The 27,442-nt window shown below is 45.9% G+C and overlaps 2 protein-coding genes across 3 annotated transcripts; both read left to right on the top strand.

The window, feature by feature from the left end:
- Positions 1-7,064: 7,064 nt before the first annotated feature.
- On the top strand, positions 7,065-23,162 carry zc3h11a (zinc finger CCCH-type containing 11A). The gene is given in 24 exon segments (XM_030360641.1): positions 7,065-8,642; positions 8,780-8,900; positions 9,020-9,103; positions 9,105-9,140; positions 9,339-9,371; positions 9,373-9,463; positions 16,462-16,524; positions 16,527-16,637; positions 16,737-16,778; positions 16,781-16,828; positions 16,999-17,003; positions 17,543-17,612; positions 17,615-17,722; positions 17,828-17,897; positions 17,987-18,089; positions 18,202-18,299; positions 18,399-18,523; positions 18,620-18,892; positions 19,025-19,128; positions 19,228-19,468; positions 19,523-19,753; positions 19,866-20,038; positions 20,225-20,427; positions 21,958-23,162. Coding segments are annotated over 23 exon segments (2,574 nt in total). The 5' UTR covers positions 7,065-8,642; positions 8,780-8,846; the 3' UTR covers positions 22,166-23,162.
- Positions 23,163-23,496: 334 nt separating this feature from the next.
- Positions 23,497-25,321, top strand: LOC115549405 (zinc finger protein 79). Of its 2 annotated transcripts, none has more exons than XM_030364566.1 (2): positions 23,497-23,753; positions 24,128-25,321. In XM_030364566.1, exons 1-2 carry the CDS (start codon positions 23,567-23,569, stop codon positions 24,955-24,957), a joined length of 1,017 nt encoding a protein of 338 aa, XP_030220426.1. In that variant the 5' UTR covers positions 23,497-23,566; the 3' UTR covers positions 24,958-25,321. The 2 variants fall into 2 exon arrangements, with proteins under 2 accessions (XP_030220426.1, XP_030220416.1); XM_030364556.1 differs by having other exon boundaries at positions 23,498-23,753; positions 24,101-25,321.
- Positions 25,322-27,442: the final 2,121 nt, after the last annotated feature.

Raw genomic sequence — 27,442 nt, forward strand, 5'->3', positions numbered from 1 at the left:
ATAACATAAGATAAGATATACTTGATTCATCTCAGCAGAGGAATGTAGGTGTTCCAGCACCCCCTCCTTAAGGGTCGACTACCAGGCGACCCACGACATGCAAAAAAAGAAAGTCAAACCCAAATAGGGTGGGTGGAGAAAATGGACTGGGGCAGAACGGAGGGGTGTCAGGCGGGCGGCCAGAAAAATGCACCAGGGCATGACAGGGAGTGTCAGGCGGACGGCCTGGGGGGAAAGCAGAGGCCTGGAGCGGCGAACACGAAGACGAGGTAGAGGGCGGACCCCTTCTGGAAGGTCTGGAAGGCGGGACCCCTCTGGAAGGCAAGGTAGAGGACGGGCCCCTTCTGGAAGGCGGGACCCCTCTGGAAGCCAAGGTAGAGGGCGGGCTCCTTCTGGAAGGTCTGGAAGGCGGGACCCCTCTGGAAGGCAAGGTAGAGGACGGGCCCCTTCTGGAAGGCGGGACCCCTCTGGAAGTCAAGGTAGAGGGCGGGCTCCTTCTGGAAGGTTTGGACGGCGGGACCCATCTGGAAGGCAAGGTAGAGGGCGGGCCCCTTCTGGAAGGTTTAGAAGGCGGGACCCCTCTGGAAGGCAAGGTAGAGGGCGGGCCCCTTCTGGAAGGTCTGGAAGAGGGGCACCCTCGGGAAGGAGTAGGGTTCAGGAACCGGACAGGGCTCGGGGACCGGAGTCAGCTCAGGGGCTGGAGAGAAATGCGGAACCGGATGGCACTCCAAACTCATCACTCTAACTCTGATAGTCTGTAAGGCAGGAGGAGGCTGGTAGCTGGGGCCCGGTCCTTGAAGCGACAGCGCTGCACGTACGCCCCAACACAGCATCCTCAGAGCAGGAAGAGCGTCCACTGGGTCCAATGGTCGGATCATTCTGTCACGGTTAGTGGGTGGCAGGCAGGCAGGTAGGACCCAATAGCAGACAGTTCAGGTAAAGGGTAATTTATTAACGCAGAAAGGCAAGGAACACCGAGAACACAGGTGACGCAGGTAACACAGGTAACATAGAGAACAACGGGAACACTTGTGTTCCCGGTGTTACTTGTAACACCGGGAACACGCAGGACACAACTCACCACAAACCACAATGATCCGACGGGGAACAAAGGAAAGGGCTTAAATACCGAACACAGGGCACGCAACGAGGAACAGCTGAAACACATTAGGGGAGGGAGCAGTAATCACACAGGAGGGAAACTTGACAGGACACGGGGAGAAACAAGACAGAGATACCAAAGTAAAACAGGAAACACAGGGAAACACACCAAAACAAGGCAAGGAAACAGACAGACCATGACAACAGATACTCTAGGGCAGGGGTCTTCAATTAAAATTTAACAAGGTCCAGTTTCTAAAAATTCCTTCCAAGAAAGGTCCGAACCTACCACGTCATAATAGCCTTCTTTTGTCAAATACAATCAACACGGCATATTACCTTATCATTTCAGGTGTATTTATTTTCAATTTCCAAATAGCTTACTTTTAACCATGAAAAACTAGTAAGACAAAGTAACGCATATTAACATTTCAAGTAAACAAAACGGGTACATTAGGCCTGCAATTCAAGTAAACATAAAAAGTGCATAAGGCCTACATGTGAAGCAGGCAGAACAGGAACAATAGGCCTACACTTCAAATAAACACAAAGTGCATTAGGCCTACATTTCAAGTAAGCAAAACAGGTACACCAGGCCTTCATTTCAAATAAACACAAAAAAAGAGCATTAGGCCTTCATTTCAAGTAAGCAAAACAGTGTCTCAAGTGGTGTTAGACCCAACAGGTCCTCACAGATCTCTTTCTTGTCTTGATAAAACAATCGCACAACCAAAAGCTGGGCATTATCCGTTACATCTGAAGACTCATCAATGGCTAAGGATGGGGCACTCTGAACATCTGCATGAAGCTGTGACGGTGCGTCATCTGATAACATTTCGGATTTTCTGGTTGTCGATGCAACTCACATTGGGATTTGCTTTATTTTTTCACACAATTCATCCCTTTGTTTACCTTCAAGTAACGTCTCGGCAGCGGCGTTCAAGCACTCCTTCACAACAGTCGTGTCACTGAAAGTTTTTTTATTTTGCCCCAAAATCCATGCAATCTTAAGTGAGCATTCATTTCCTTATTTTTGAGCAAGCCATTTTCACATTCCAAATCGCTCTTCCGGTAAACAAAAAAATTGATTGGCTATTATTTGAGTGACGCTATTACGCACATGCCGTGACAGACGGAGGGAGGGGGGGGGAGTTTGGTGAGTGCATGATCTTCGCTCTGTGAAGATCATTGCTTTTGCTGTTTTTATGCTGCAGACTATTCTGCCTTTCAATTTGTATTTCAGTGAGAATTGATTTTACTAACATAATCATACTTTGTATAGTGAAATCATAAGAAAAAATAAATAAATTGGTCATGGGTCCGGATAGGAACGCCACTTGGTCCGGACCCGGACCGCGGTCCGCCGTTTGGAGATGCCTGCTCTAGGGTATATAGCATATAACCGCGTTGTCTGATCTGAGCTCTCACTGTGAAGACTAGTCACCGCGCCATTCGTTTCAATGGGAATCGCAACGGTCTATACTTTCCACATAAAGTGTACATATTTGTAATTTGAAATTCGTCCCAGCCTTTATGCCATTGACATTTACATCTAGGGCATTTAGCTGACGCTTTTATACAAAGCGACTTACAATAAGTACATTTGTCATAAGAAGTGAAACTATATATCGCTGTCAGTACAGTAAAGATGTTCATAGAGCCAAGTGCAAGTACTAACAATCGCTAGGCTAACCCATTGCCCGTGTACAGCAATGCTAGCAGCTACTGCAGATGTTACACAATTAAGTACTATGAATAAGTGCTATGTAGATTTAGTGTGTAGAATAAGTGCGTATATTAAGTGCCAGGACGTACAACATACAATGGTGGCCGGAAGGGGCTGGGTAGCTATGCAGAGTCGAGGTGAACTCTGAACAGGTGAGTTTTGAGTCTTTTGCGGAGGCTGGTGAGCGACTCTGCGATCCTGACATCCGCAGGGAGCTCGTTCCACCACTGAGATCCCAAAACAGAGAAAAGTTGTGACTATGTTGATCGACCTTTGCTTGCTCTTAGCGATGGCGGTACCAGACGTCCAGCTGAGGTAGTTGAGCGGAGGGATCGAACTGGGGTGTGTGACTTTACCAATGCTTGGAGGAAGGCAGGGGCAGTTCCATCGACTGCCTTGTATGCCAGTACCGTCATCTTGAATCTGATGCGAGCTACTACAGGGAGCCAGTGGAGGTCCCGGAAGAGGGGTCACATGGGAGAACTTCGGTAGGTTGTACACGAGGCGCGCTGCCGCATTCTGGATGCGCTGCAAAGGTTTAATCGCAGAGGCAGGTAGTCCAGCCAGGAGCGAGTTGCAGTAGTCGAGGCAGGAGATGACCAGTGATTGGACTAGAAGCTGAGCTGCTTCCCTTGTGAGGAAAGGCCGGATCCTGTGGATGTTGTAAAGTGCAAATCTGCAGGATCGGGCCACCGGAGTGATGTTTGCGGTGCAGCATAACTGATTGTCCAGTACCACACCGAGGTCTCTGGCAGTTGGAGAAGGAGATACAGTGATCTCTCAACAGTGACCAGTAAGTCCATGTGTGGGCAATCTTTCCCTGGCAATAGGAGGAGCTCAGTCTTGTTGAGGTTAAGCCTCAGGTGGTGGGCAGTTGTCCAAGTGCTGACGTCTGCCAGACATTCAGTTATATGTGTTGCTATCAGGGCTTGGTCAGATGAGGAGAAAGAGAGAAATAGCGTCGCCAGCATAGCAGTGATAGGAAAAGCTGTGTGATGTAATTACAGAGCCCAGGTATCTGGTATAGAGGGAGAACAAAAGAGGCCCCAGTACCGAGCCTTGAGGGACACCAGTTTCAAGCATGAAAGGTTTGGACAAGGAGCCATTCCATGTTACCTGATAAGTGCGATTCGTCAGGTAGGATGTGAACCAGGAAAGGGCAGATTCAGCAATGCCAAGTTCAGCGAGAGTGGCAAGGAGGATCTGGTGGTACACCGTGTCAAAATCTACGGACAGGTCGAAGAGAATGAGGACCGATGAGAGGGACGAGGCTCTGGCAGCATGGAGGGACTCAGTCACAGCGAGGAGAGCCATCTCAGTGGAGTGTGCCTTCTTGAAGCCTGTCTGGTGAGGGTCAAGGAGGTTGTTAGATGAGATATAGGAGGACAGTTGGTTAGCGATGGCACGTTCAAGTGTTTTAGAGAGGAATGAAAGAAGAGATACCGGTCTGTAGTTCTGGATGTCGGTGGTATCAAGGGTCGGTTTTTTGAGGAGAGGCAGTCTTGAAAGATGCTGGAACAATGCCTGAAGTGAGGGAGGAGTTGAAAAGTGCGGTGAGAAATGGCAGGATGTCGCTTGAGGCAGCCTGGAGGAGAGAGGAAGGGATAGTGTCAAGGGGGCAGGTGGTGGCATGGTTAGATGTTATTATTCTGTTGACCTCGTCGGATGTGAGAGGGATATATTGGGTAAAGACATAGGTGGGAATGGGAGGAGGGGGGATGGAGGCAGGGATAAAAGAGGAGCTAATGTCCTTTACCTACTGGGTAAAGTAGGTAACGAAGTCATCAGCAGCAAGGAAGGAAGGAGGTGGAGGGGAGGGAGGGTTGAGGAGGGAAGAGAACAAGGAAAATAGTTTCCTGGGGTTTGAGGCGGAGGAATTGAATTTGGCTGTTGACACAGTGGAGGCGAAATCAGAGAGAAGGAAAAGATAGTGAGAGAGATCATTAGGACAGTCTGATCTCTTTTTTTCTAACCCTAAACCTAACCCTTCGGAGGAGACGTAAAACCGAGGTCCTGACTCACTGAGGTCATAAAAGATCCCAGGGCACTTATCGCAAAGAGTAGGGGTTTCCCCGGTGTCCTGGCCCAACCAGGCTCATTCAATCTGGCCCCCTAATCATCCTCCTGTATAATTGGCTGACTCAATAATTCCCTCACTCTCCACCTCAAGCTGGTGTGTGGTGAGCGTTCTTGCGCAGATTGGCTGCCGTGCATCACCCAAGTGGGTGCTACACACTGGTGGTGGTTAGTGAGGTTCCCCCTTCCCTGTAAAAGCGTCTTTGAGTGTCTATAAAAGCTAGAAAAATCCATTATTAAAGGCTGTAGATAAAACACAATGAGAAAGACTACATGTCTCGTATGTGCCGTCACGCTCCCTGCGACTGGCGTGGACAAGACCAACAATCTCCTAATCGGTATAACTGAAACTCTCCACATGCCCCGACTAATAATGGTTTTCACCTCTTTCGATGCTGTGATCCTCCCCTTGGAAAAAACCTAACATTATCAAACTTCTTCACGAAATGTTTAGTTTTCTTTGCTTGAAAAATTATCATTTAAATCCACAAACAACATATGTGTAACCCGGGGCATATAAAAATAATTACTTTCTCTCCACTGAAACCCATTAATATTTTTCGATCTCATAGGTCCCATGGGCGCTACCGGATGCGTCTTGTTTTTCCAAATAAAATTGAAAAGTAATTTATCAATTTATCGAGTTTTTTGTTGACAAACAAGGGGTTAGCTGCATATGCAAGACGAGATAAACATTCTGCCTTTGTCAACAATACTCGTCCTTTCGAGGACAAATCTCTCTGCAGCCATTGATTAAGCTTTTTCTTTGTCTTTGTCTTTGCCACTAATCAAATTAAAGTTTACAGAGCATCAGCTCTCTCCTCCTCATTTTTCATATTAATCCCTCGATAAGTAGGCCTAATCTTATCTTTGATTGGTATGTTACAAACCTGGGAGGGGTCGCTTTCTTTTAGCGATAAAAGTTCACACTTGTTTCGATAGCAATTGGCACTTGGTTGGCATTTTTTTTAAAAAATAATGTAGTATCAACTGCTAGTTGGGTGAGGATCACTTCTCTTTCTGCAATTTAAATTCCTTTTAAAGCACTATTTTTAATATGGGTGGAAAGAAGTTGTGTACATAAAATGAATAGGTAGGGAGAGGCAGAGCAGCCCTGCCGGATGCCTCTTGGCAGCTCAAATCTCGGCGAAGTCCCATTATTTTTATCTGATAGATCTAATTGACTTTGGAGTACATTGTTCTAACAGCTTTACAGAACAAATCACCAAAACCAAATTTCTCAATAGTTTGAAATATAAAGTTATGTTCTACTGTGTCAAAAGCTTTATAGAAGTCCAAGAAAAAGATAAAGCTATCATCAGGACATAAAAATGAATAATCAAATATATATATATATATCGGCTATATATCAAATATATAGCCGATTATTGGTTGAGATATGTCTTTCTTTTCATGAATCCTGATTGGACTTCATCAATAATAGGGTCTAAATCATTTTTTAATCGTTTTGCAATTATTGAGGCAAACATTTTGTAGTCAGTGTATAGTAATGAAATAGGTCGCCAATTATCAATAAACAGCGGATCCTTTTTGGTTTGGGGATTAGCGTAATTAAGCCTTGGGTCAATGAGGAGGTAGAGAACCTTTTTCAACACTTTCTTACTTTTGCTACACATGTACCACCTAGGACGTGTTGTAAAACTACCTGCAAAAACCCCAAAGCTGAGACTTGCAGGAGCAGATTCGAGCAGTTGTAACGATGGACTTGTGCTCGCTCATTAAAATGCTGATCACATAGCGTACTATATCATTTTATTTGTGAGGAAATTTTTCACAGATGTGCGACTTGAATGTAGAAAAATTGTAAATTGCGTGACTCTTTAAAGTTGTGATGCACAGGATAGGATGTGTGCACAATGTCTTGTGACTTGTGAACTCGTATACCGTATTTTGTGTTTACAATGGTCGAAAAAATATATTTACGACTTCAAATTTACTGTTACACATTTGTGACTTTAGTGTACGCATTTAAAATATGCAGTTACAGGTGCTAGAGACTGTTGCTACAATACTTGCATAGATTTGGCCAGATTGGGTGGGAAATCTGTCCCGATCACGCAACACTGGTGGCGAGGCGGGGCGATGGCGCCCATAGGGTGACGGCCTGATGATCTCAGAGTGGGAGGGTTTTCGCTCATTGTCGCTCGGGTTTCACGTCGCCATTTTGTTACGTTCCAGTGCGGACACGGAGTCGTGGACAGTCTATTTTCTTCATTAGAATATATGGTTTCTATTTTAATCTGATAACTGGTAATTAACTATAAAACACATGTTGTTTGCTTGTTTCTCACGTTTCTGTGTTACAAAAATCAGCATCCGAGTTGTAGCTTATACGTACTCGCGTGAGGGGTGGACGGTTAGGCCTCTGCGCGTCTTTAGCATGAGCTAGCCTGTTTTTAAACATCTCTTATGCTGTTTTAAACGTCGCCTATGTCCTTTAAAACGGCCAGCCTGTTGGAGATCGGTTATATCATTTATAATATTGTCTCTCCATCCTGCTGTACTGTGGAGATCAGGGGCATAGTGGGTCATTCACCGACACAAACGCGTTGTTTTCTATATATTCGGTCTCTTCACTGACGGGTCTACCAAGTCTGATGACAACATTACGCTCGTTAATGTTTATCAGAAAAATGTTTTATACGAATAAGGTTCTGATTGTTGACGAGAACTGAGTTTTTTTAGTCCAGGATCTCTGCCAGTATTTCTTGGTCTTGTTCAGTAAGTTACGTGATCAGTTGTGGGGAACCACCACAGTTTTCTCTAACATTGAATACAAAATCTGTTCAAATGGAAGTCACTACTTTTAGGGACTTTTTTAATGTTAAGAATGTATTTGCTGTAGGTCTTTCAAATATGATGGGTAAATATAAAGACCACTTTTCTGAAAGTAAAAAGTTAAAAAAAACGTTTATGTGTTCAACATAAATAAATCAGGCTTTCGCATTCTAGGGATGGGTTACAACTTGAAATGTTTCTACTGTTGTGGTGTACCTAATGTTGAAAGTTACCAATGTTGAAAATGTGCAAATTGTGTGTCCTCATAACCACCCTTTTCAGTTCCTGGCGAGGGGTTTGTCTTATTCGTAGGTTTTTTAAACCTGCTTCATCTCCCTTTGATGGGATCTCTGGATCTGGATACAGTTCCCCTGTGAAAGTAGCTTCCCTGAAGATTTTTGTTTCAAATTTTTGTAGTCCTCAAAACCATCACCAAAGGCCGATTCAACCCAATTTAGGGATATATTCTGATCTCACCCAATGCAACCAAGTGTTTACCTACTCTACCCCTGCCATTCCCTAGCCTAAGAGGAGGCTGAAGGATTTTTTTCTCTGCTTTGAGTTTTCCCCAATATTTTTTTTGCCACTCCCGTTTCCATATTCTTGGATCCCATCCAGAAATTTTTTCTTTTTAAAAGATTCTGGCACTTTCTGGCCCCCTCACCAATTTATTCATTTAGTTCCCTCCATTACAAAAAAAGCAAAAAAAAAAACCAACACACACAAGGACATTGCACAACCCCATCGGTAATGTTTAGCAGGTCCGCTGGAGATAAAGGTGTCTCGGATGGTCCTCAGAAGGGTGTCGTAGGACGACAAGTCTCTCTAGCCACCTACTCTCTCTCCCTCTTATCTCATGGATCAAGTGTTCCTTCAGGACATCGTTTGATCAAGGAGACTCCTGTATGAAGTTCACCCAGAAGGGAGACCAGCCCTTCAGGTAAATGTGGCTGACCGTCCAAAGCCTGGAACATCCTCACTTTTAATTGACAAAAGTATTGTAAAGGGCCTGTTCTGAAGAGCGACTCTGAACTTCTATCCAGAAATGAGAAATCTTTGCCTTTGCTGTTTCTGAAGATACGGACCCTACCGCTGAACAGGGAAAGAATTCCATCCGCCTGCGAAGAAGTCCACCAGCCCGAACATGACCAATCACGGAGATGACTGCTACTTCTACTATTACTCGACCTGCACCAAAGTATGGGATCAGGGCATTTGAGCAGTAGTTTCTTAATTATAAAATACATGCATAATAAGGTCTATAGAAAACCAAGCAATTCACGCCTCCTAATATTGAAATGTTCTGATGTTGGTCAGGGAGACAGCTGCCCGTTCAGACATTGTGAGGCTGCCATGGGGAACGAGACCGTATGCAACCTGTGGCAGGAGGGCCGCTGCTTCCCGCATGGTCTGCAAGTTCCGTCACATGGAGATCCAGGTAGGCTCAAGCTATTGATATGTGTGGGTATAGCAGCTTAAGCCACACAACTTGACGTCCATTGTGATCAAGGTAGGCGCAAGCTACTGATCCATGTGGGTATACCAACTGTTAGTAATTTAAACGTGCCACATTGACATTGTTACACCCTTTACCAAATGGTATAAACGTGCGTATTCTTTTTTCCATCCTAAACAGAAAAACCGGAAAGAGATTGCATGTTATTGGGAAAAACCAGCCCGCCGGCTGCCAAAAGACACACTGCGTCTTCTACCATGAAAAACAGCGGCTCATTGACGGCGTCGTAGTCCCACCAAGTAGAGGTACGATTTATTTTGTTTTTCTAATCATTATGCAGTGTTTCCCCTAGGATGGAGTTTCAGCACTGGAGGTGAAATGTTATAAATTTCGGCTTGTAAGTCTTTTTGTGTGCTCGCAAAGCGCACCCTGCCGGGAGGTTTCTATGTGACTGCCGGCACCAGAAGGGCTCTTGAGGCCTAAGTACATACAGTACATTTGTGCACAGTAATGAGCAGGGGAAATATGGAGAGATTGAACGAATAGCAAGTATAATCTTTCAAACATTATTTACATTTACAAAAATATATTCACATCTTTACTAAAAAGAAATTCCTTAAAAATAAGTTGAGATATATTTTCAAAACTAAAGGTTGCAGTTGGATAGGGGTGGAACGGTTCACAAAATCCACGGTTCGGTTCGGTTCACGGTTTCGTGGTCACGGTTTTCGGTTCGGTTCGGTATATGTTGATTATTAGGAAAATCTATTATGTCTTGTATAGTCAAGTTAAAACTGAAAGAATGAAGCAGTCTGACATTTGATACATCATTGTGACAGTCTTAGGTTGAGATTCTGGCACTGCAAGAGGAGACATTGCTAGTTCCAACATGTACTTCATTTATTTGGTAAACAGAACTCAAAACTCAAAACTTTCTCTTGAACTGAAAGTGCAGTGTTTGAAAAACAATCAAAGAAAATAAGGCTGTATTTCTTACAAACTTAAAGTGCCACTGTGTTATCTCAAATAACAAAATAAATAATCCAGTAAATAATCATCAATATAAAATATAGCATAAACCAAACTAACACATACTGCACTGCTTAAACAACAAGGCTCTACTCATTGTATTCTCATGTTCTTCTGCAAGAAGATCAGTTTGTCCACATTCTCTGCCAAAAGACGAGATCTACTTGCAGTGACAATGTCTCCTGCTGTAGAGAAACTCTCTCACTTGGTACAGATGTACCTGGGACTGCAAGGTAACGTCGAGCCAATTTAGCAATATGAGGGTACTTGTGCTCGTTGCTTCTCCACCATGCAAGTGGATTTTCATCCACAGGAATGCATCCTGTGAGCCTGTATGCCATGACCTCCTCCTCAGTGATCTGGGACAAAGTCTTGGTGGTTCCCTTCTCTGATGTAAAGAGCTCTCCAAAAAGCTCTGCCATGACAGATTTTTTCTGAGGAGGAGATTCTTTTGATGCCTCTGGCTCTCCAGCTGAGGATGAACTGGCCACCTGGGCTTCTCTGGGTTGAACCTGCATGATAAAATGACAAATAGTATGGTAGTTTTAAAAATATTGATAAAAACAAACTCTCATAGCAGTAAAGACACTAAAACTATATGCTCTACTGTACACTGAGAAAATACAATAAATGCAAAGGCTCAAGTATTCTGTTTAGTTTTTAAAAAAAGAGAGAAATTGTAATTATGATAAAAACACATAAAATTTAGTACTAATTACAGAATAAAAAACAATACCTGCTCTTCAATTTCCATGATCTCTCTGGTGAGAACACTGTCAATTTTCTGAATAGAGTCTTCTTCCAAGTAGGGCAGGGACTTAAATCTTGGATCCAGGGCTGTGCTTCTGTGCAGATAGTCCTGAAGATCAGGGTCCCCGTATCTGTCTTTCAGGTTTTTAGTGATGGCTGCCTTAGCATCTTTGATGGTGGCGCTGTCCTCTTCACTGGGTGTCATGGATTTCAGTATCATCTTCTGCAGAGGGATGATCATGGACACTGAAGGGGATGTTTCTGTGCTCATGAGTGTTGTTACATTCTTCAGAGGTTTGAGAATCTTGGTTAGGTCCTCTGCCAGTTTTACCTCACTGTCAGTCAAAACAGCAATATCTTTGACACTTTTCCTAACATCTTTGTCCATCAGAGCAGAATAGATGGAAGCTTGCTGCTCCAAATAACGCTCCAGCACAGGGATGGGCAGCTTTGATAAAAGGGAGGGCCACACAAATTTTCACCTCACTACCAGAGGGCCACACAAATTTTCACCTCACTACCAGAGGGCCACGTATATCAACATGCACTTTCACCATTATAACCTTGTCACTTAATTGGCCTACTATAGCTAACTAATTTAATAAATAGAACAAATATACTGGCAATCAAAGTTTATTATACCAATTTTCAAACATTACAGACAATTTGGCTCTTTCAGTCAGGAACACATGACCCAAACAAGGCTCACTAGTGGGCCAACATTTCGAACATTTCAATTTACATATTTATTTTTTAAGAACAATCCATATTCCAACAATAACATTTATATTTTCATAAGAAAAATCAACATTTCACATAAAGAAAAAATCCACATTCTTTGAGTCATATATTATTTCAGTGCAATGGGGTCTCAAACAATTATCTAATATTGCTACAAAAACCAAAACATATCTATCTCTAATAGTGCAATTCTTTTTTTTTCAAATGATATTTCTAAAATTGTTACCTCTGTAAAATCCTGTCTTAATGAGACACTTGTGGCCTCTCCTGCTGGCGCACAATAGACTGAATGTCAATCTCAATATTGGTGCATCCAATCTGCATGAGCTGGAAGAGTGTCTCATCGGTCAGTCGGTTTCGTTCTTTGGACTTGATGTGCTTCATCATTGAGAAGTTGCTCTCGCAGATGTAAGTGCTCCCAAACATACTGGCCATCGAAAGTGCAAAATCCCTGAGGATTGGAAATCGGGACTCTGGTAGCAGTCTCCAAAAGGAGATTCCCCTCTCGTTGCGGTTTGCTTGGAAAAACGGGTCTGCCTGTAGTTCGCACAGTTCAAGCTGCAGCTCAGGGGGCTGCTCGCTGACAGCAGCAGAGAGCGGGTCAGTGAACAACGCGATGCGTGGCTGCATGGCGTAGAAGTCTTGGAAGCGGCTCTTAAACTGCTGCTGCAGTTTTTCGATTTCTGCTTTGTACTTGATTTGCATGGTTTCCTCGCATTCGGGAGCATCTTTGCGCATCTCTTCACATGAGGGGAAGTGTGCCAAATTCGGACGGTCGGATTGGAAGCCTTCTTTAAACAGGGCTAGTTTAGCATTAAACGCGTTCATGTGTGCATACAGATCCGACACAGTTTGGCCTCTTCCCTGCAACTGCAAATTCAGGCGATTGAGATGAGATGTGATGTCTGCAAGGAAGGCCATGTCACAGAGAAAATCAGTGTCCCTGAGTTGACTGCAGTACGCACTGGTGTCACATTGTATGCTCTCCTCGAGAAATACAGGGATTTCAGAGCGCAGCGCAAAAAACCTCTCCAAGCATTTCCCGCGGCTCATCCACCTTATCTCCGTATGCATCTGTAAATCCCCGTACGCCGCGCACACTTCATCCAAAAAGGCTACAAACTTCCGATGATTAAGAGACCTGTTTCCTCCTCGAATGAGATTGGTAACTTTCGTTACTAAATCCATGACATGGCTGAAGTTCATAGACTTGGCACAGAGGGCCTCCTGCAATATAAAATAAATTGGATTCACCAACATTGTAGTCATTATTTATTTTTAAATCTCACTAAGACAAACACATTGATAATTAGGGCTGCCTCACAGGCGAAAAAAACGTTAGTCGACCAGAAAGGACGGGAAGAGAAGTGGAATCTGTCTCAGATTAAAATCGTGACTTTTAAAGCACCAAATGACTTGCTTTAACGAGTTTCGTTAGTTTATAATTTTATGAATGATAAAATATAATTTCCAGGAGGCTGTTCAGTCAAAAAATAACGGATCATTAGTAAAAGCGTTTGCCCGGCCGCTCCGTGCCTGCCTCCGCCGCCGATCTCTGACAGCACCGCGAACCATTCGTCGATAACCGGAATAAAGTGGCAACGACTAGGAAAGTTTTTAGTTGGGGGCAGCCCTATTTATCACCGATAACAATAGCTGAAAATAACATTACCAACCTGATGTATGATGCAGTGCAGTATTGGACAGTCAACGCCACTCAAGCCTGGCGAATCCAGTGCGTCTTCCTTGCATTGATGGCGCACCGTCAGCAACAACAGCTGATAGCTTGTCAAAGCCTCCGTGCTCACTCACAACACTTTCAACAGCGTTGAAAATGTCCTGTCCTTTGGTAGTGTCATGCAAAGACACCAGTTTCAATAACTCCTCATGCACTTCAAATGAACTGTTTACTGCTCGTGTGTAGATGAGGAGCTGGCTTACATCCATCACATCTGTACTCTCATCTAGCGCTAAGGAAAAGTACTTGCAGTCGTTCATGATTTCCCTGAGCTTTCCCTCGACATGATTTTGAATATCAAAAATTCTTCTGGTCACTGTGCGTCGGGACAGAGAGACCGTTTCAAAGTTCTTAGCCATGTTGTCGTCTCCAAAAGCTTTCGCCATCTCAACTGCACATCGCTTCACCATTTCACCATCTGACAGGGGCTTCTTTGCTTTAGCAAGCTCAAGGGAAACAACATAAGATGCTTTCAGTGACGATTCCTGTGTGGTCGTGGCTTTGGTAAAAAAGCTTTGCTGACGGTGTATTTTTCGCTTGAGATCAGCAACGATAGCGGCTCTGGCAGCTCCGGTGTACTTGTCATACTTTTCTTTGTGAGTGGCGTTGTAGTGGCGGCTCAAGTTAAAATCCTTCATTGCCGATTTTGTTTCCAAGCACACTAAACACATGGGTTTTCCTTTGCAATCTGTAAAAAGATAATCTGTTTCCCATCTTGGCTGGAAAACGCGATTTTCTGCTTCTAGTTTTCTTTTTTGAGCGCTCATGTTTGTAAAATTCTTTTTTTTTGTAAATCCCTCTAAAAGGAGGTGAGGTCGACGTGGTAATTCCAAGACCATCCACTTGGCTACATACCTTTACATTTTTTGGGGGGCGCCATCTAGCGGCTGACATAATTAATTACAGTTTGGTTCAAATGACGACTGAAAAACCAATAATATATACAAATGAACTCGCGGGCCGCACAAATTCGACCCGCGGGCCGCCAGTTGCCCATCCCTGCTCCAGCATGTCATATGTTGTGTTCCAACGAGTTGGGACATCATGAATTAGTTTGTGAACTGGCAATTGCAGCATCTCCTGTTTAGTTTTTAAGGCGTGGGTGGCTGTTGTGCTCCGATGGAAAAATGCCACCACTTTCCTCATCTTCCCCAGGAGCCGGATACCTGATTTATTGAGACTGCATTCTTGGCTGCAAGATTAACAGTATGTGCAAAGCAGCCAATTTGTGGCCCCATCCAGCTGTTGCATTGACTGCATTCACCATATTTTTTTGCATTGTCTGTGGTAACGGGGATAGTGCTGCTGCCCCTCTGCAACTTCCATTCTGTCACTGCTTCTGTCAGTGCTTCAGAGAGATGCTCGCTAGTATGGCTCTCATAAAGGGGGCGCGTCTGTAAAACTGAGCTTTTCATCTCCCATTCTGAGGTAATGTAATGGACAGTCACAGTCAGGAAACTTTCAGTAGCCCTGGAGGTCCATCCATCACTAGTTAGCGCTACTGATGCTGTGTCAGACACTCTTTAACAATTTCTTGTCGGGTCTCTTCATAAGTGCGGGTATTACCGTGTTGCTGAAGTGTTTGCGGGAGGGGATTTTATATCGTGGCTCCAGTGCTTTAATCATGTGACGGAATCCCGCACCCTCCACCACGGAATAAGGCTGCATATCTTTGGCGATGAAATATGCCACTCGTTTAGTTATGCATTTCGCCCTGTCTGACTCGTCACCGTATGCCTGTTTAAAAGCTGCGGGGAGTAGAAGTTGTCCTTTCGCCTCTGCCCCTTTCCCCCTTGCACTGCCAATTTTCTCACTGGGATGATGTCTCTGCAGGTGAGCCGACATGTTGCTTGTGTTGCTATTAACATACACAACACGCGTTGCACAATGTTTGCAAACTGTGGCACTTTTGTCGACAATTTTCTTGCCGCCGTCATCGTAGTCACTCTGAAAGCAAATGCTCCCATACAGCAGACCTATAATGTGCTGCTGGCACGTCTTCCAGCTCCTGTCCTTTCCGACTCGCCATCCCCACACAACTCTCCACAACTAATTTTCATCTGCTGCCGCCTAGGTTGCTTTGCTACTTCTTCTTGTTTACTACTGGCGGTTGACTTTAGGCGCAGTACCGCCACCTTCTGCTCTGGAGTGTACACGCTTCGCCTATGAGAAAAAGCAGTGCATGAACCGAACGGAACACACGCGAATTGAACCGAGACAGTCGAACCGAACGGTTCGGAGTGTTTTCATAAACCGTTCCATCCCTACAGTTGGACCATAAAGAGCCCATGCCTATAATAATTTTTATGCATTACCATAATCTGCATTTGCTGCTTTGACTATTGGGTTCATAATGTGGGTCTTGAACTACTTAAGCCTCTGGTTTCATGCAGAATATTATATATATTATATCTATATATATATACACACCGTATTTTCTGCACTATAAGGCCCACCGGAGTATAAGCCGAAGCAGCTAAATTGAATGATGTGCACATATATAAGCCGCACTGGACTCTAAGACGCAGGTGTTTTAATGTTTAATTACCATTAGGGCGGACCCGAATACCATTTTTCAGGCTTCGAATACTCGTTGGTTTTTCCGAGCTAATATTTGAATACTCGTTCCAGAAAAAAACACCATCAATAACAACATTAATAATCCCTATATACTCCCTGGAACCGATTTTGACAGTATCTGCATATTTTGTTGAAGATTTAATAGCTTTTGAACGTTAATTAGTAGGCCTAAGTAGGTTTGAAGTTCCTTAGTTTTTCCCTGTGAAAGCGAACAGCTGTTCCGTTTCCAATCAGCTGTCCTCGGCAATCTCAGCCCTTACGGGAGCTTTTCATTGCGATATATATATATATATATATATATATATATATATAGAATTCCACTGATGAGAATAAGGGCACGATTAAGAACTCAAGATACATTTATGTGGTAGAAATGGATTTGTCGTTAAATGTATTACGGTGGTTTTATTTGCTTCCTTTTATGGGTGCGTCCGAAAATAACGTAGAACGGGTTTCCTCTCTCAGGTCCCAAGGCGGAGGAACCACAGCATGAAGAACCAGCTCCTCCGCCCACACCTCTCCCCGCGCCTCCAACCCCCAGCTCAGAGGGGTGCTGAAGGCGGAGGCTCAGGAGACGGTCCCCAGCCCCACCCACCCCCCGGTGGTCATCAACCCGGCGGACGACGACGAGGACGAGGACGGTGCGTTCATTGATGGACCTCCGGCAGAGGTCTTCATGGGTCCCGTTAAGATTTAAATGACAATGTTCTAATCCTGAACATCGATGTGTGTGGTTCCAGACCAGTTCTCAGAAGAGGGAGAGGATGGCAAGTACTGCCCAGATGAAACAGGCTGACCTCGCCCAGGAAACTGTCTGGAGCCTCCAATCAAAGTAAGACAAGTGGACATATACTCATTCAATGCGATTGTCATTATTTGGAAAGCTATCAGTAAGTAGTACGGCAGACCCCTTATATTCAGATATTTGTTAGTTAGAATAATGTTCGATTGAGATTCAAACACCAACCTAATTCTTCTGTAGCACTTTGACACCTGCCACAGTGCCAGTGTTATAAAGTCCAAGAGAGCCGTTCTTTTATAGATGTAACATTGCTATTTCAGTATTAATTGATGTGAAAATATTCTAAATCAAATGTTCATTCTTCCCCGTTCAATTTGATTGTATATTGGGGATCTAGAATGAGCACGACTGGACAACATGAAACTAGAATAGATGGCCCATCCTAAAACACACAGGTTTATTCTGGACGACGGACGGTCAGAAAGTTCCAAACATGTTTACTGTTCTTTTAATGTTTATGTTTAATCTTTGGCCGTTTAACATCTGAATAGCAGTTAAATACGGTTAAACCATTGTTTACTACTTATTTTCTTCTGGTTATAACAGAATAGAGTGAGGGCCACCAGGAAAAAGATCCTGCAAATTGCAGATTTTTTAAATTGCTGAACTATTAGTCGTCTATTGGTTTTAGATTAATTGTGGGTTTTTAAAGGGTTTTAACATTTGTAGAGCTGCAACAGCCGAGGACCTTTGGGTTATGAAGAGACTTTTGATTGTCCTAATGTTATGTCATTGTCTGCATAGTTTCTGAACTTTGGTGTGAGCACCCTGGAGGAGATCCGGCTGAGGAAGGCCCTGAAGGCTAGCATGAAGAGGCTGGTTATCCTGTCCAGGGCCCCGACGGGGCCCAGCTGAAGAGCCACCGGGCCAACAGAGAGAACCATCGCTTCCACGATCACCCAGTCGGCTTCCAAGCCAGAGAGGGTAGGTGGCTTTTCAAGGACATAACAATGTAGTAGGTAAAGATGCACGTAGCCAGCCGTGTGAATAAACTTAATCTAACCATGATTGGGGACGTCTTTCTCACAGACCCAGTTTACTGTGGAGAAACCGAAAGAAACGACATTAGTGATCGGCTTGGAAAGACAATGCTAAACAAGGTGAATCTCGTTGGGTCCTGTTGCAGACGAAGGATTGTTTTAAGCAATGAGATTTGGTCGTTCTTTAACTGTTTTGGTTTTTGTCTGTAGACGGCTTGTTCTGGAGCAGCCACCAAGGAAACGTAGCCTGGCTGACCGCCTGGGGAGGGTGGTCGGGGACGAGGAGCAAACTGGGCAGCACCCTAGAAACGGTCAGTTGGAAGCGTCATCCAGAGACCTCATCCGGTCACCTGGGTGTCGAGCTGCGTTCTCTAGTCTGGCCACTGCTTTTTTTTGTTCATCCTGTTTATTTTTTTCCGGTAGGCCTCAAGCCCATCAGAGAACGGCTTGGTTTTCAAGCCGACGCAGAAGCTCCGGTGTGGCCAGGTAATGTTTATTGTGTACATTATGCACCTGTTAAGGTTATTTACATTTAGACTACATATCAAATCTGGCATAAAAGCTGACGTTCCATTTCTTCCCGTCGTAGTCAAAGAACTCGAAAGTGTACTGGTTCCAAGTGAAGCCACCCAGCAGATCCGCATTAAAACCCTGGAGGAGATCCGGCAGGAGAAGGCGTCCAAAGCTCAGAACAAGAGAGCGTCTTCCTGCTTCGGCTCTGGGCTCCAACGCCGCCAGAAACCACGTCTACCAAGTCCCCCAGGGTAGCCCGGAGGTCTGTCACGGTCAAAGACGGCTCCCCCGTTCAGACCAAGACCTTCTCTTCCGTCCACCCAATAAGAAGCCAAAGGAGAGCAGCTGGAGCCAGACCGCGCTCCCAGTCCTGGCAGGGCGAGCCCGGCCTCCCAGAGACCCTCCGCCAAGGCCAGGGGCCCACCGTCTCCTCCTGGGGCCGACCTGAGGGTGAAGACGCTGGAGGAGATCCGGCAGGAAAGGGCTGCGCGCCTCCAGGCTCAGCAGGCCAGGGGAGCTGAAGACACCAAGAGCCCCATTGCAGACGCCGGAGAAGATCCCACTAAGAAGCCCGGGCTGCCGTGCCTCAATAAGGCTCAGGGTAAATACGGCCGTCTCTTCGTCCCATTCCAATGACGTGCTGTTATTATAGTATAGTAATATTATTATTAGGTACGGAGGTTGCAATCCTATTCCCTGGCATTTGACCGGCCGTTTGCGTTCCCGTTTACAGTACCCAGTGCAGTGGAGTCCTCAACACCATCAGGCGGCACACAGACTAAGAAAAACCCTGAGGCCAAAGAAAAGCCGGTTGCATCTACCACCTCCAGCGCTGAGGTATGACCTCGCCGATGACATCGACCGGACAAAAAGGGAATTAACACACTTCTAGAACAGGCTTTGATCAAATATTCACTGTGGGGATTTGTTTTGTAGGTCAACACAGCTTCACGAAACGGGGTCAAGGTCAAGACCTTTGAGGAGATCATGCGGGAGAAACGTCTTCGCAAGCAAGAGCTGGAGGAGCAGGCCTCCTCCTCACCGTGCCCGTCTCCGGGCAGCACAGACCCCGAGCCCCCCCAGAAACCTTCCCCCGTCCCCGCCGTCAAGAAGACGCTTCCCATCAAAAGCCATGACGCCCCGGCCCACAGCCACACCCCCCTCCGCCGTGAAGTCCTCTGAGGGTCTTTGTACAACACAGAGCCCCCCCGTCCGTAAACGCATTGCCCTTAAATCCAAGGCTGTTTCACCTTCTGTGCCCAGCCCATCTACTGCAGCACCCACCCCCACCTCCCCACCCCAGCCCCCCCGACAGACGCTGCTCCCCAGAGCCCACACCACGTCAGCAACACCGCCGCCACCGGCCAGGGACTGAACAGCTGCTCCACCCTCACACACGTTAAACAAACCAAGAGGATGGCGTCCCAGCACAAGACCCCTGGGCAAAGCGCAGAGATAAAAGGTACCACGGTGTATATGGTTACTTTGGTGTTACCATTACCACAAGACAGAATTGTACTCGTTGTACTGCATCCTCCTCGTCATCATTGTCCTTCTTCATCCCTCTCTTACAGTGAGGCCCAAATTGAACGTGAAGCCGTCGGTAATGAAGCATGCCACTCAGGTCAGGCCGGGCCATAAGAGAAAATTGGCAGTGCGATCTGCAGTCGCTGAAGTGAAACCTCTGAACAGCGCCTCCACAGGAGCGGAGGAGCAACTGCAGGAGCCGCAATGCAAACAGAGAGCGGTAGGATGGCAATGATTGTTTTACATTTGCTTTCAAATGAGTAGATGTACCTGGAGTTGATGTGTATTATAATGTGAGATTATTAACTCATTTACTTTGGGTCCCTGACCGTAGCCATCCTGTATCCTTCTTTCCGGTCAAGTGAGTATGTTCAGACGTATGACTCCTCCTGTTGTGTTCCTCCAGATATCGCCCACTAAGGGCGAGTCCCAGCCCAGGCCTGCAGCGCCCCAGAGCCCAGGGCTCAGCAGCAGCCTGGCCAAAGAGGAGCTCCAGACCGTCCCCACCTTCCACCACCCCCCGCTACAGGACCTCCCCCCCAGCCCCGTCACCATGGCTGACCGGGCTGCCGACGCAGCCGCCATGGAGTCCTGCACCATCCCCCAGAGGTACAGGCCACTGTTAGGGGGGTTACTTCAGCTCTCCTCCTCACTGAAGGGGGAAATAGGGGGATTGGCTTGAAAGGGACCCATTTATAATAATGGAAAAGACCAGAGGTCGTTTGGATTAAAGATATTATAATGTCAATTTGTGATTGCTAAATAAACACAGTGGGATAATAAGCAGCATTGCTGACTTATTCTCTCCCCTGTTTCCTACTGACCATTGCCTTCTTGCAGTGATAATTATGCATAAAAAGGCCCCTGGCGTTCTTGATCAGCCAATGCATGTGTATTAGAGATGTCCGATATTATCGGCCCACCGATATTATCGGCCCGATATTAGCATAAAAATGTTATATCTGTCAATATCGGTATCAGATTTTTTTTGAATAAAATAATTAAAAAGAAATAAAAACACATGGCACTTTTCCCTTAAATTAAGTTGAAGTATTTTTCTTATTTTGCACAGACAATGTTAACATTTGGAAAGCCTTGTTGCATTCAAGAATGCATCCAGTGGGGCATCACAATAACATTAAGCATGTTGTGTTAATTCCACAACAGGAGATATGTAATGTTACCTAAATTAGGTTTGAGGAAAAATAACCCAAATATCGACATCGGTATCGGCTGATATCGGAATCGAAAATTTAGAGTTGGACAATATCGCATATCGGATATCGGCAAAAAAGCCAATATCGGACATCTCTAATGTGTATTTTTATGTGTTACCGTTGGAAAACCAGTTGGTCTGTTTAAAAGGTCTTGACAGTTTAGTGGTCCACCTCCAGCCAAAGGTCGCAACCGAGGCACACTTGGTTGACTTAGTGACATCTTGTCCTCGTCTCTTGTCTCGCGGCCTCGTCTCGCGGCCTCGTCTCGCGGCCTCGTCTCGCGGCCTCGTCTCGCGGCCTCGTCTCGCGGCCTCGTCTCGCGGCTTCGTCTCGCGGCCTCGTCTCGCGGCTTCGTCTCGCGGCTTCGTCTCGCGGCCTCGTCTCGCGGCCTCGTCTCGCGGCCTCGTCACGTGTTCTCACATCATGTCCTCGTCTCGTGGCCTCGTCCCGTATCCGCGTCTTGGGTCCGCGTCTCGTGGCCTCCCATCTTGTCCTCGTCTCGTGGCCTCCCATCTTGTCCTCGTCTCGTGGCCTCACATCTTGTCCTCGTCTCGTGGCCTCACATCGTGTCCTCGTCTCGTGGCCTCACATCTTGTCCTCGTCTCGTGTCCTCGTCACGTGTCCTCGTCTCGTGGCCTCCCATCTTGTCCTCGTCTCGTGGCCTCCCATCTTGTCCTCGTCTCGTGGCCTCACATCTTGTCCTCGTCTCGTGGCCTCACATCTTGTCCTCGTCTCGTGGCCTCACATCTTGTCCTCGTCTCGTGTCCTCGTCACGTGTCCTCGTCTCGTGTCCTCGTCTCGTGTCCTCGTCTCGTGTCCTCGTCACGTGGCCTCGTCACGTGGCCTCGTCACGTGGCCTCGTCTCGTGCCCCCGCCTCTTGTCCTCGTGGCGTGTCCTAACCACCCGTCCTTCTGCCTCCAGCCCGGTGATGAAGACTCTAACCCAGGTCAAGCCCCGGAGGACCAGCTTGGTGGCGTCGCGGGTCTCCAACGTCTCCAGCTCCTCCGCCGTGGACGACTTTGATGAGCTGATGAACGAGTTCACTGACGACCACCTGGGCGAGGACATGGACCCGGGCATGGGCGAGGACGACCTGTTACAGGAGCTGTCGGAAATGATCGACAGCTGAAGCTCAGAAAAGTATGACCGCAGCCCCCCTACCCTGACCGCCGTCTGTGTGCTGGGGCTCTGGAGGGGCCTGTAAGGTTTCAGTCAAACCTTACAACCTTTAAGTCAAGCAGAAATAGTTCAACTATATTGGATTTCAGCAAATCGAATATAGAAATTTGTTTTGAAACCTGCTCTCATATAAAGCACGCCCCTTTTTGAAGTGGGATTTATATTAGATTCCGAAAAACAAAGGAGGTTTCTGTACATGGCTTTTATCTTTGAACATCCATGTCAATGTGATGGCCTTGCGTCCGACGCTGTGATGTGTCCAAGGTCTTCAGGCCGGGGTCATCCGGGAGTGTGAGTGAGGAGTTGTTCCAGATGAGCCACCTCCATGTGTATACTGTGTATGCAAAGATAGATGAATAGCTGCACTTACTGTAGACCATCCTCTATTGTTGCTGCCTGCCTCTCCTATTATTTATCTCACTAGATTGGTTAAATGTCAAACTATGCATCGTCCTGTTCAAACACTAACATTACTCAAATGTGGAGCTTTTCTAGATCATTTGAATAACGTGATTTTAATGGAGATGTAGATACTAAAGGGGAACTGTCACATTTTGTCTTATTTCCAAGTGCTTTTTATTGACAGTTTATTGATAACCTTTATCTGTATATTCTGACTATGTTTTGTCTTATTTTAAGTTGCGGATTCTTCAAAATAAAACGTATGTTGGCCTACGATCATGTTTGAGCCATTCATCTAGTAATTATGTTCTCCTATGACCGTATCGACAACAACTCAGGGACGCTTTCTTCTGTTTGAATTAGATGCTTGTTAATAACTTCAGTGAAACCCTTACAATTTGACCTGCTTGTTAATAATTTCTTCCCTTTGTTAGTTTCAGAATTTTGCTTAAATGTTTGCACAATTAGAGTCATTTTACTTTAAGATTGCTGTTCGGTTACTTGTGTATGTGGCTTTATGAATAAAAAATGTTTTAATCACGAAATATTCTTTTCAATTTGTATTAGACCCATACCGTTTCCAAAATCAGATGCACTTTTTTAATGCAATGGCATAAAATATCCTAATCTAATCCCAGGCCTAGATTCATATATATATATATTATTGGTGTTTCGCATGATGCAGAAAAAAGTAGTCACTGAAATTGTTTCAACATGTTTTTCCTGTTACCGGACATAGAAAGAATAGAGGAATGTATTAAATTATGTTGACAATTACAAACATACAAAAAGTTTATATACAAATAAAATAAATCCCAGGCCTATATTCTCATCGGCCGCATGTGGGCGCTACATTCACTTTAAACGTATACCAAAGACCGGCAGTCCTCAATCATTACTTCCGGGTGAGCGGATGTAAACACAAGGAAAACGCCTTTGATTTCCAGACATGACGAAACTGGAATTATTAAACGTTTTTCTGAACGATCGGCTTACGGCGGCGGCCGAGGACATCTTTAAAGCCATCAAGAACACGGTTGCGGAGTACCAGGACGAGATCCTCCGCTTCAAGGAGGAGAACGAGCGGCTCAAGAGGCTGCTGAACGTGGCAGTGCAGCGCATTTTACTGCAGCCCGGTAGGAGAGGTCCCAGCTTAATCTGATAGTACACGTTTTGTTAGTGTAATCCTAATCTGGGCGGCCGTAGCTCAGGAGGTAGCAGGTTGACTGGCGGATTGACTGGTAACCGGAAGGTTGCTAGTTCAATCCCCGGCTCCCCCCATCCGAGAGTCGAGGTGTCTGAAAGCAAGACTGCTCCTGACGAGCTGGCTGTCGCCCTGCGCGGATGACTCCGCCGTCGGTGTGTGAATGAAGGATTGTATATAGCTTTGGGATAAAAGTGTCAGCAAAAATCCCCTAAATGTAAATGTAGTCTCTACTGTCCTTAAATGGTCCAGACGTTAAATACACTTTTTGTGTTGCAGTAACGAATTCGATCCCACCGCCAGCAGAACCATCTTCAGACCCACTGCCATGCGAGGACAGACTGACACCTGCCAGTCGGGGGGACCGGGACATGTCCCCGCCACCCATCAGAGAGATAAAGGAGGAAGAGGAACAGAGTCCGATCAGAAGCGATGAGAACAACACAAGAACCTCCCTGTCCATCTTCTCAGGAGAAAACGGTGGTCAGACTGAGGGAGAACACATGTTGGTGGATCTGTCACCTTTCCAACCCTCGTATGACAGAGTGATTGATGAGGTAAAAACAGAACATATTCTAGAAGAAATCGATCGGTTTGGCCCCAGCCCAACCGCTTTGCAACCAGTTTGTTCAAACTTCCATGAAGTGCTGACGGACCCCTGCGCCGATGCCCCACACGGCGGCATCAGGCTCCCAAATGGACCCAGCATCTCCGAGGATAAGGAACAGGACACGAAGCCCACAGGGCACTCGAGCGACAATACAAACGTGGGCGTGCCGGCCCTGCGCCTCAAGGGCGTGCGGCCCCTCCGGCCCCCGAGGGCCACGTACCAGAGCCAGAGCCTGCAGAAGGTGCACGCGTGCCGGGAGTGCGGCAAGTGTTTCAGCTTCGCCTGCCAGCTGGAGGTCCACATGCGCTGGCACACCAAAGAGAAGCCATACGGCTGCACCGTGTGCCGCAAGAGCTTCACCACGGTCAGCATGCTGCGGCGGCACCACCGCATCCACACTGGGGAGAAGCCCTTCCGCTGCCACGTGTGCGGCAAGTGCTTCAACCAGTCGGCCCACCTCAACACGCACTTCCGCCTGCACACCGGCGAGAGCGCCCGCTGGTCCCGCATGGTGCCCCACTCCTAGGGCCACCGGGGAGGGGGCCCCACTCCTAGGGCCACCGGGGAGGGGTCCCACTCCTAGGGCCACCGGGGAGGGGCCTGCACTGTAGAAAAAGACAGATATGTGAAGGGGATTGTGGTTGACGTGTGTGTGCTGGTTCCTTTGCGATGTACGTTGTAGCCGTGTGCCTACGCTTGGTTTTGTGTTTATTGTGCAACTAGTTTTGAGTGGAGTGCTTTTCTCATGTCCAAATGTTTGTTTAGCTAATTTGTCCAGCGAGAACCTCACGTGATTTTAGATAATAACCTATTTGATTTCAGAGATATTTAGACCCTAAATGTATTTTTCTCTTTCATAAAAAGGGCGCATGTAACCATGTTGGACCGTGGATTGGGTTTGTGTGTTTGTGTCATAAGTAAGCAAAATGGATTGTTGGATATCTTTCTATAGACTACAACCTATTGCATTACATATTTTAACGTCATAACATTTCTCGTCGTTTACTGGTAGTAACAGACAAGTAACAAGAAGGTGTTGACTGCTACGTCACGCACACAGACACACACTCTCAACGCACACAGACACACACACACACACACACACACACACACACACACACACACACACACACACACACACACACACAGTACGTGCACCTAGATATAAGATGCTTTTAAGTGGGGCTGACAATCATCAGAAATAAGAATGCTACAAATGACATAACATTCATTTTGACTATTTAACATTAACGTGTTATGTCAATCATCATATTGAATTGAGAACCAATCGCTAAGTGGTGGTCATGCTGTCTTCACACTGCCTTGGTAAACTGCAAGACAGTTAGAATAACACGTTAAACTAGTGGAAAGTTTTGATGGCAGGTCTAGAGCCAGTGCTTGTCTCAGCCTAACTAGAATCTAAAGAGAGCCTAACTGACCCCCCTGCAGTCGTCTTATTTACATTTAGGGCATGAAGCAGACGCTTTTATCCAAAGTGACTAACAATAAGTACATTTGTCAGAAGAAGGTGAAACATATCGCTGTCGGTACAGTAAGGGTGTTTATAGAACCAAGTGCAATGCACTAACAATTGCTAGGTTAACCCATTCCCTGTATACAGCTAGGATAAGATGCTACACAACTAAGTACTATAACTAACTACGACATATTATAAGTGCTTGCATTAAGAGGCAGGACATACAACATACAATAAGCAGGAGGGATGGGAGGGGTTGGCTATGTTGAGTCTAGGTGAACTCTGAACAGGTGAGTCTTGAGTCTTTTGCGGAAGCTGCTGTGACTCAGCGGCAGGAAGCTCCACCACTGAGAGATGTCTCAAGCTCTGCTCCCTCTTTACCTGTGTTGGACACCATTGAGAAGCGTTGCTTTGAATATCCATGGTATTGAAAGGCAAGGTGGATTACCCAAACCAATCAGGGAAGAGGTGCCCTGATTGGTCAGAAATGAGCCGGGAGCGGAGAGCATAGCATAAAGTTCTGTTCCTATGGCTGAAAAGGCTCTGACAATTATTACAATTCTAAAGATTCACCATAAAAAATTGGTAACATAGAAAGATTTCACGCAACAAGCAACAGACAAATACTGTTGACTCCAAAACATATGAAAGGAACTGGGACTTTAAGAAATTAAATTAAATATCTCTGGCGATCGGACTGATCGCGTCTGGCCCCTCTTTCAAAGGTAAGATGAATGTCAAATTAACTCATTCTGTTAATGAGATCATGGAGGGTAAAAAAAAGTCCACTACCACCATAACCTTGTTTGTAGCCCTTGTCTGTTTGTCTTTCTGAGCTCCTTTAAAACAATCCAGACATAATCCTCCATTTAAAGAAGCCATTCTCCGTCCTCTCTCTCTGGTCTGCGTTCTTGTTTCTCTACCGTTGTGGGGATTAAAGGGACAATTCACCCATTTGACTTCTCAAAAAAACTACAAGCACTAGTTCCTAATTTTAATACCTGCCTAGGGGCTGGGACCCACTGACACTACAGACCTGTTAAAGGATCAGTGCCAGTGGGTGGGACGCAAATTCACACCGGTGTGAATTGGCGCTACAGTATTGATTTTGACGTTACCGTGTGACCGACCGTAGATCACAAGAGCGCTAAAGAAGCAACTGCGTTGGGTTCTCGCGGTTCAATCTGGACTTCAGAGAGTCAAAGCCAACGTTTATTCCTCCAATTCCTACTCCACCATAACCGAGAATCAATACACGGCTCTTATTTTGCAAACTCTCACCAGCGAATTAAATTCCTCAACCGACCAGACCCGCAATAAATTGATACAGACGCAACGCCCCCCCGCATCCGGAGGAAAATTAGACACATTAGATGGAACACCGGGGAATTTAACTATCTGGTATATGGCGGGGTGCTTTAGATTGCTGTGCAAAATAAGCACATCGTCCACTGTGGACAGTTTTAGTTGACTACTCCGCTCCTGAATAACATATCCAGCACCACAGAAGTCTCGGTCACAATCGCAAAACCCG

Source organism: Gadus morhua, chromosome 1 (assembly GCF_902167405.1).
Source record: "Gadus morhua chromosome 1, gadMor3.0, whole genome shotgun sequence".
NCBI lineage: Eukaryota > Metazoa > Chordata > Actinopteri > Gadiformes > Gadidae > Gadus > Gadus morhua.

Bases quoted from the DNA above. Each gene is read 5' to 3' on its own strand.
- LOC115549405 (XM_030364556.1), top strand. From the start codon at position 23,567: ATGACGAAACTGGAATTATTAAACGTTTTTCTGAACGATCGGCTTACG. The intron at 23,754-24,100 runs GTAGGAGAGGTC...TTTGTGTTGCAG, and splicing joins GCGCATTTTACTGCAGCCCG to TAACGAATTCGATCCCACCG.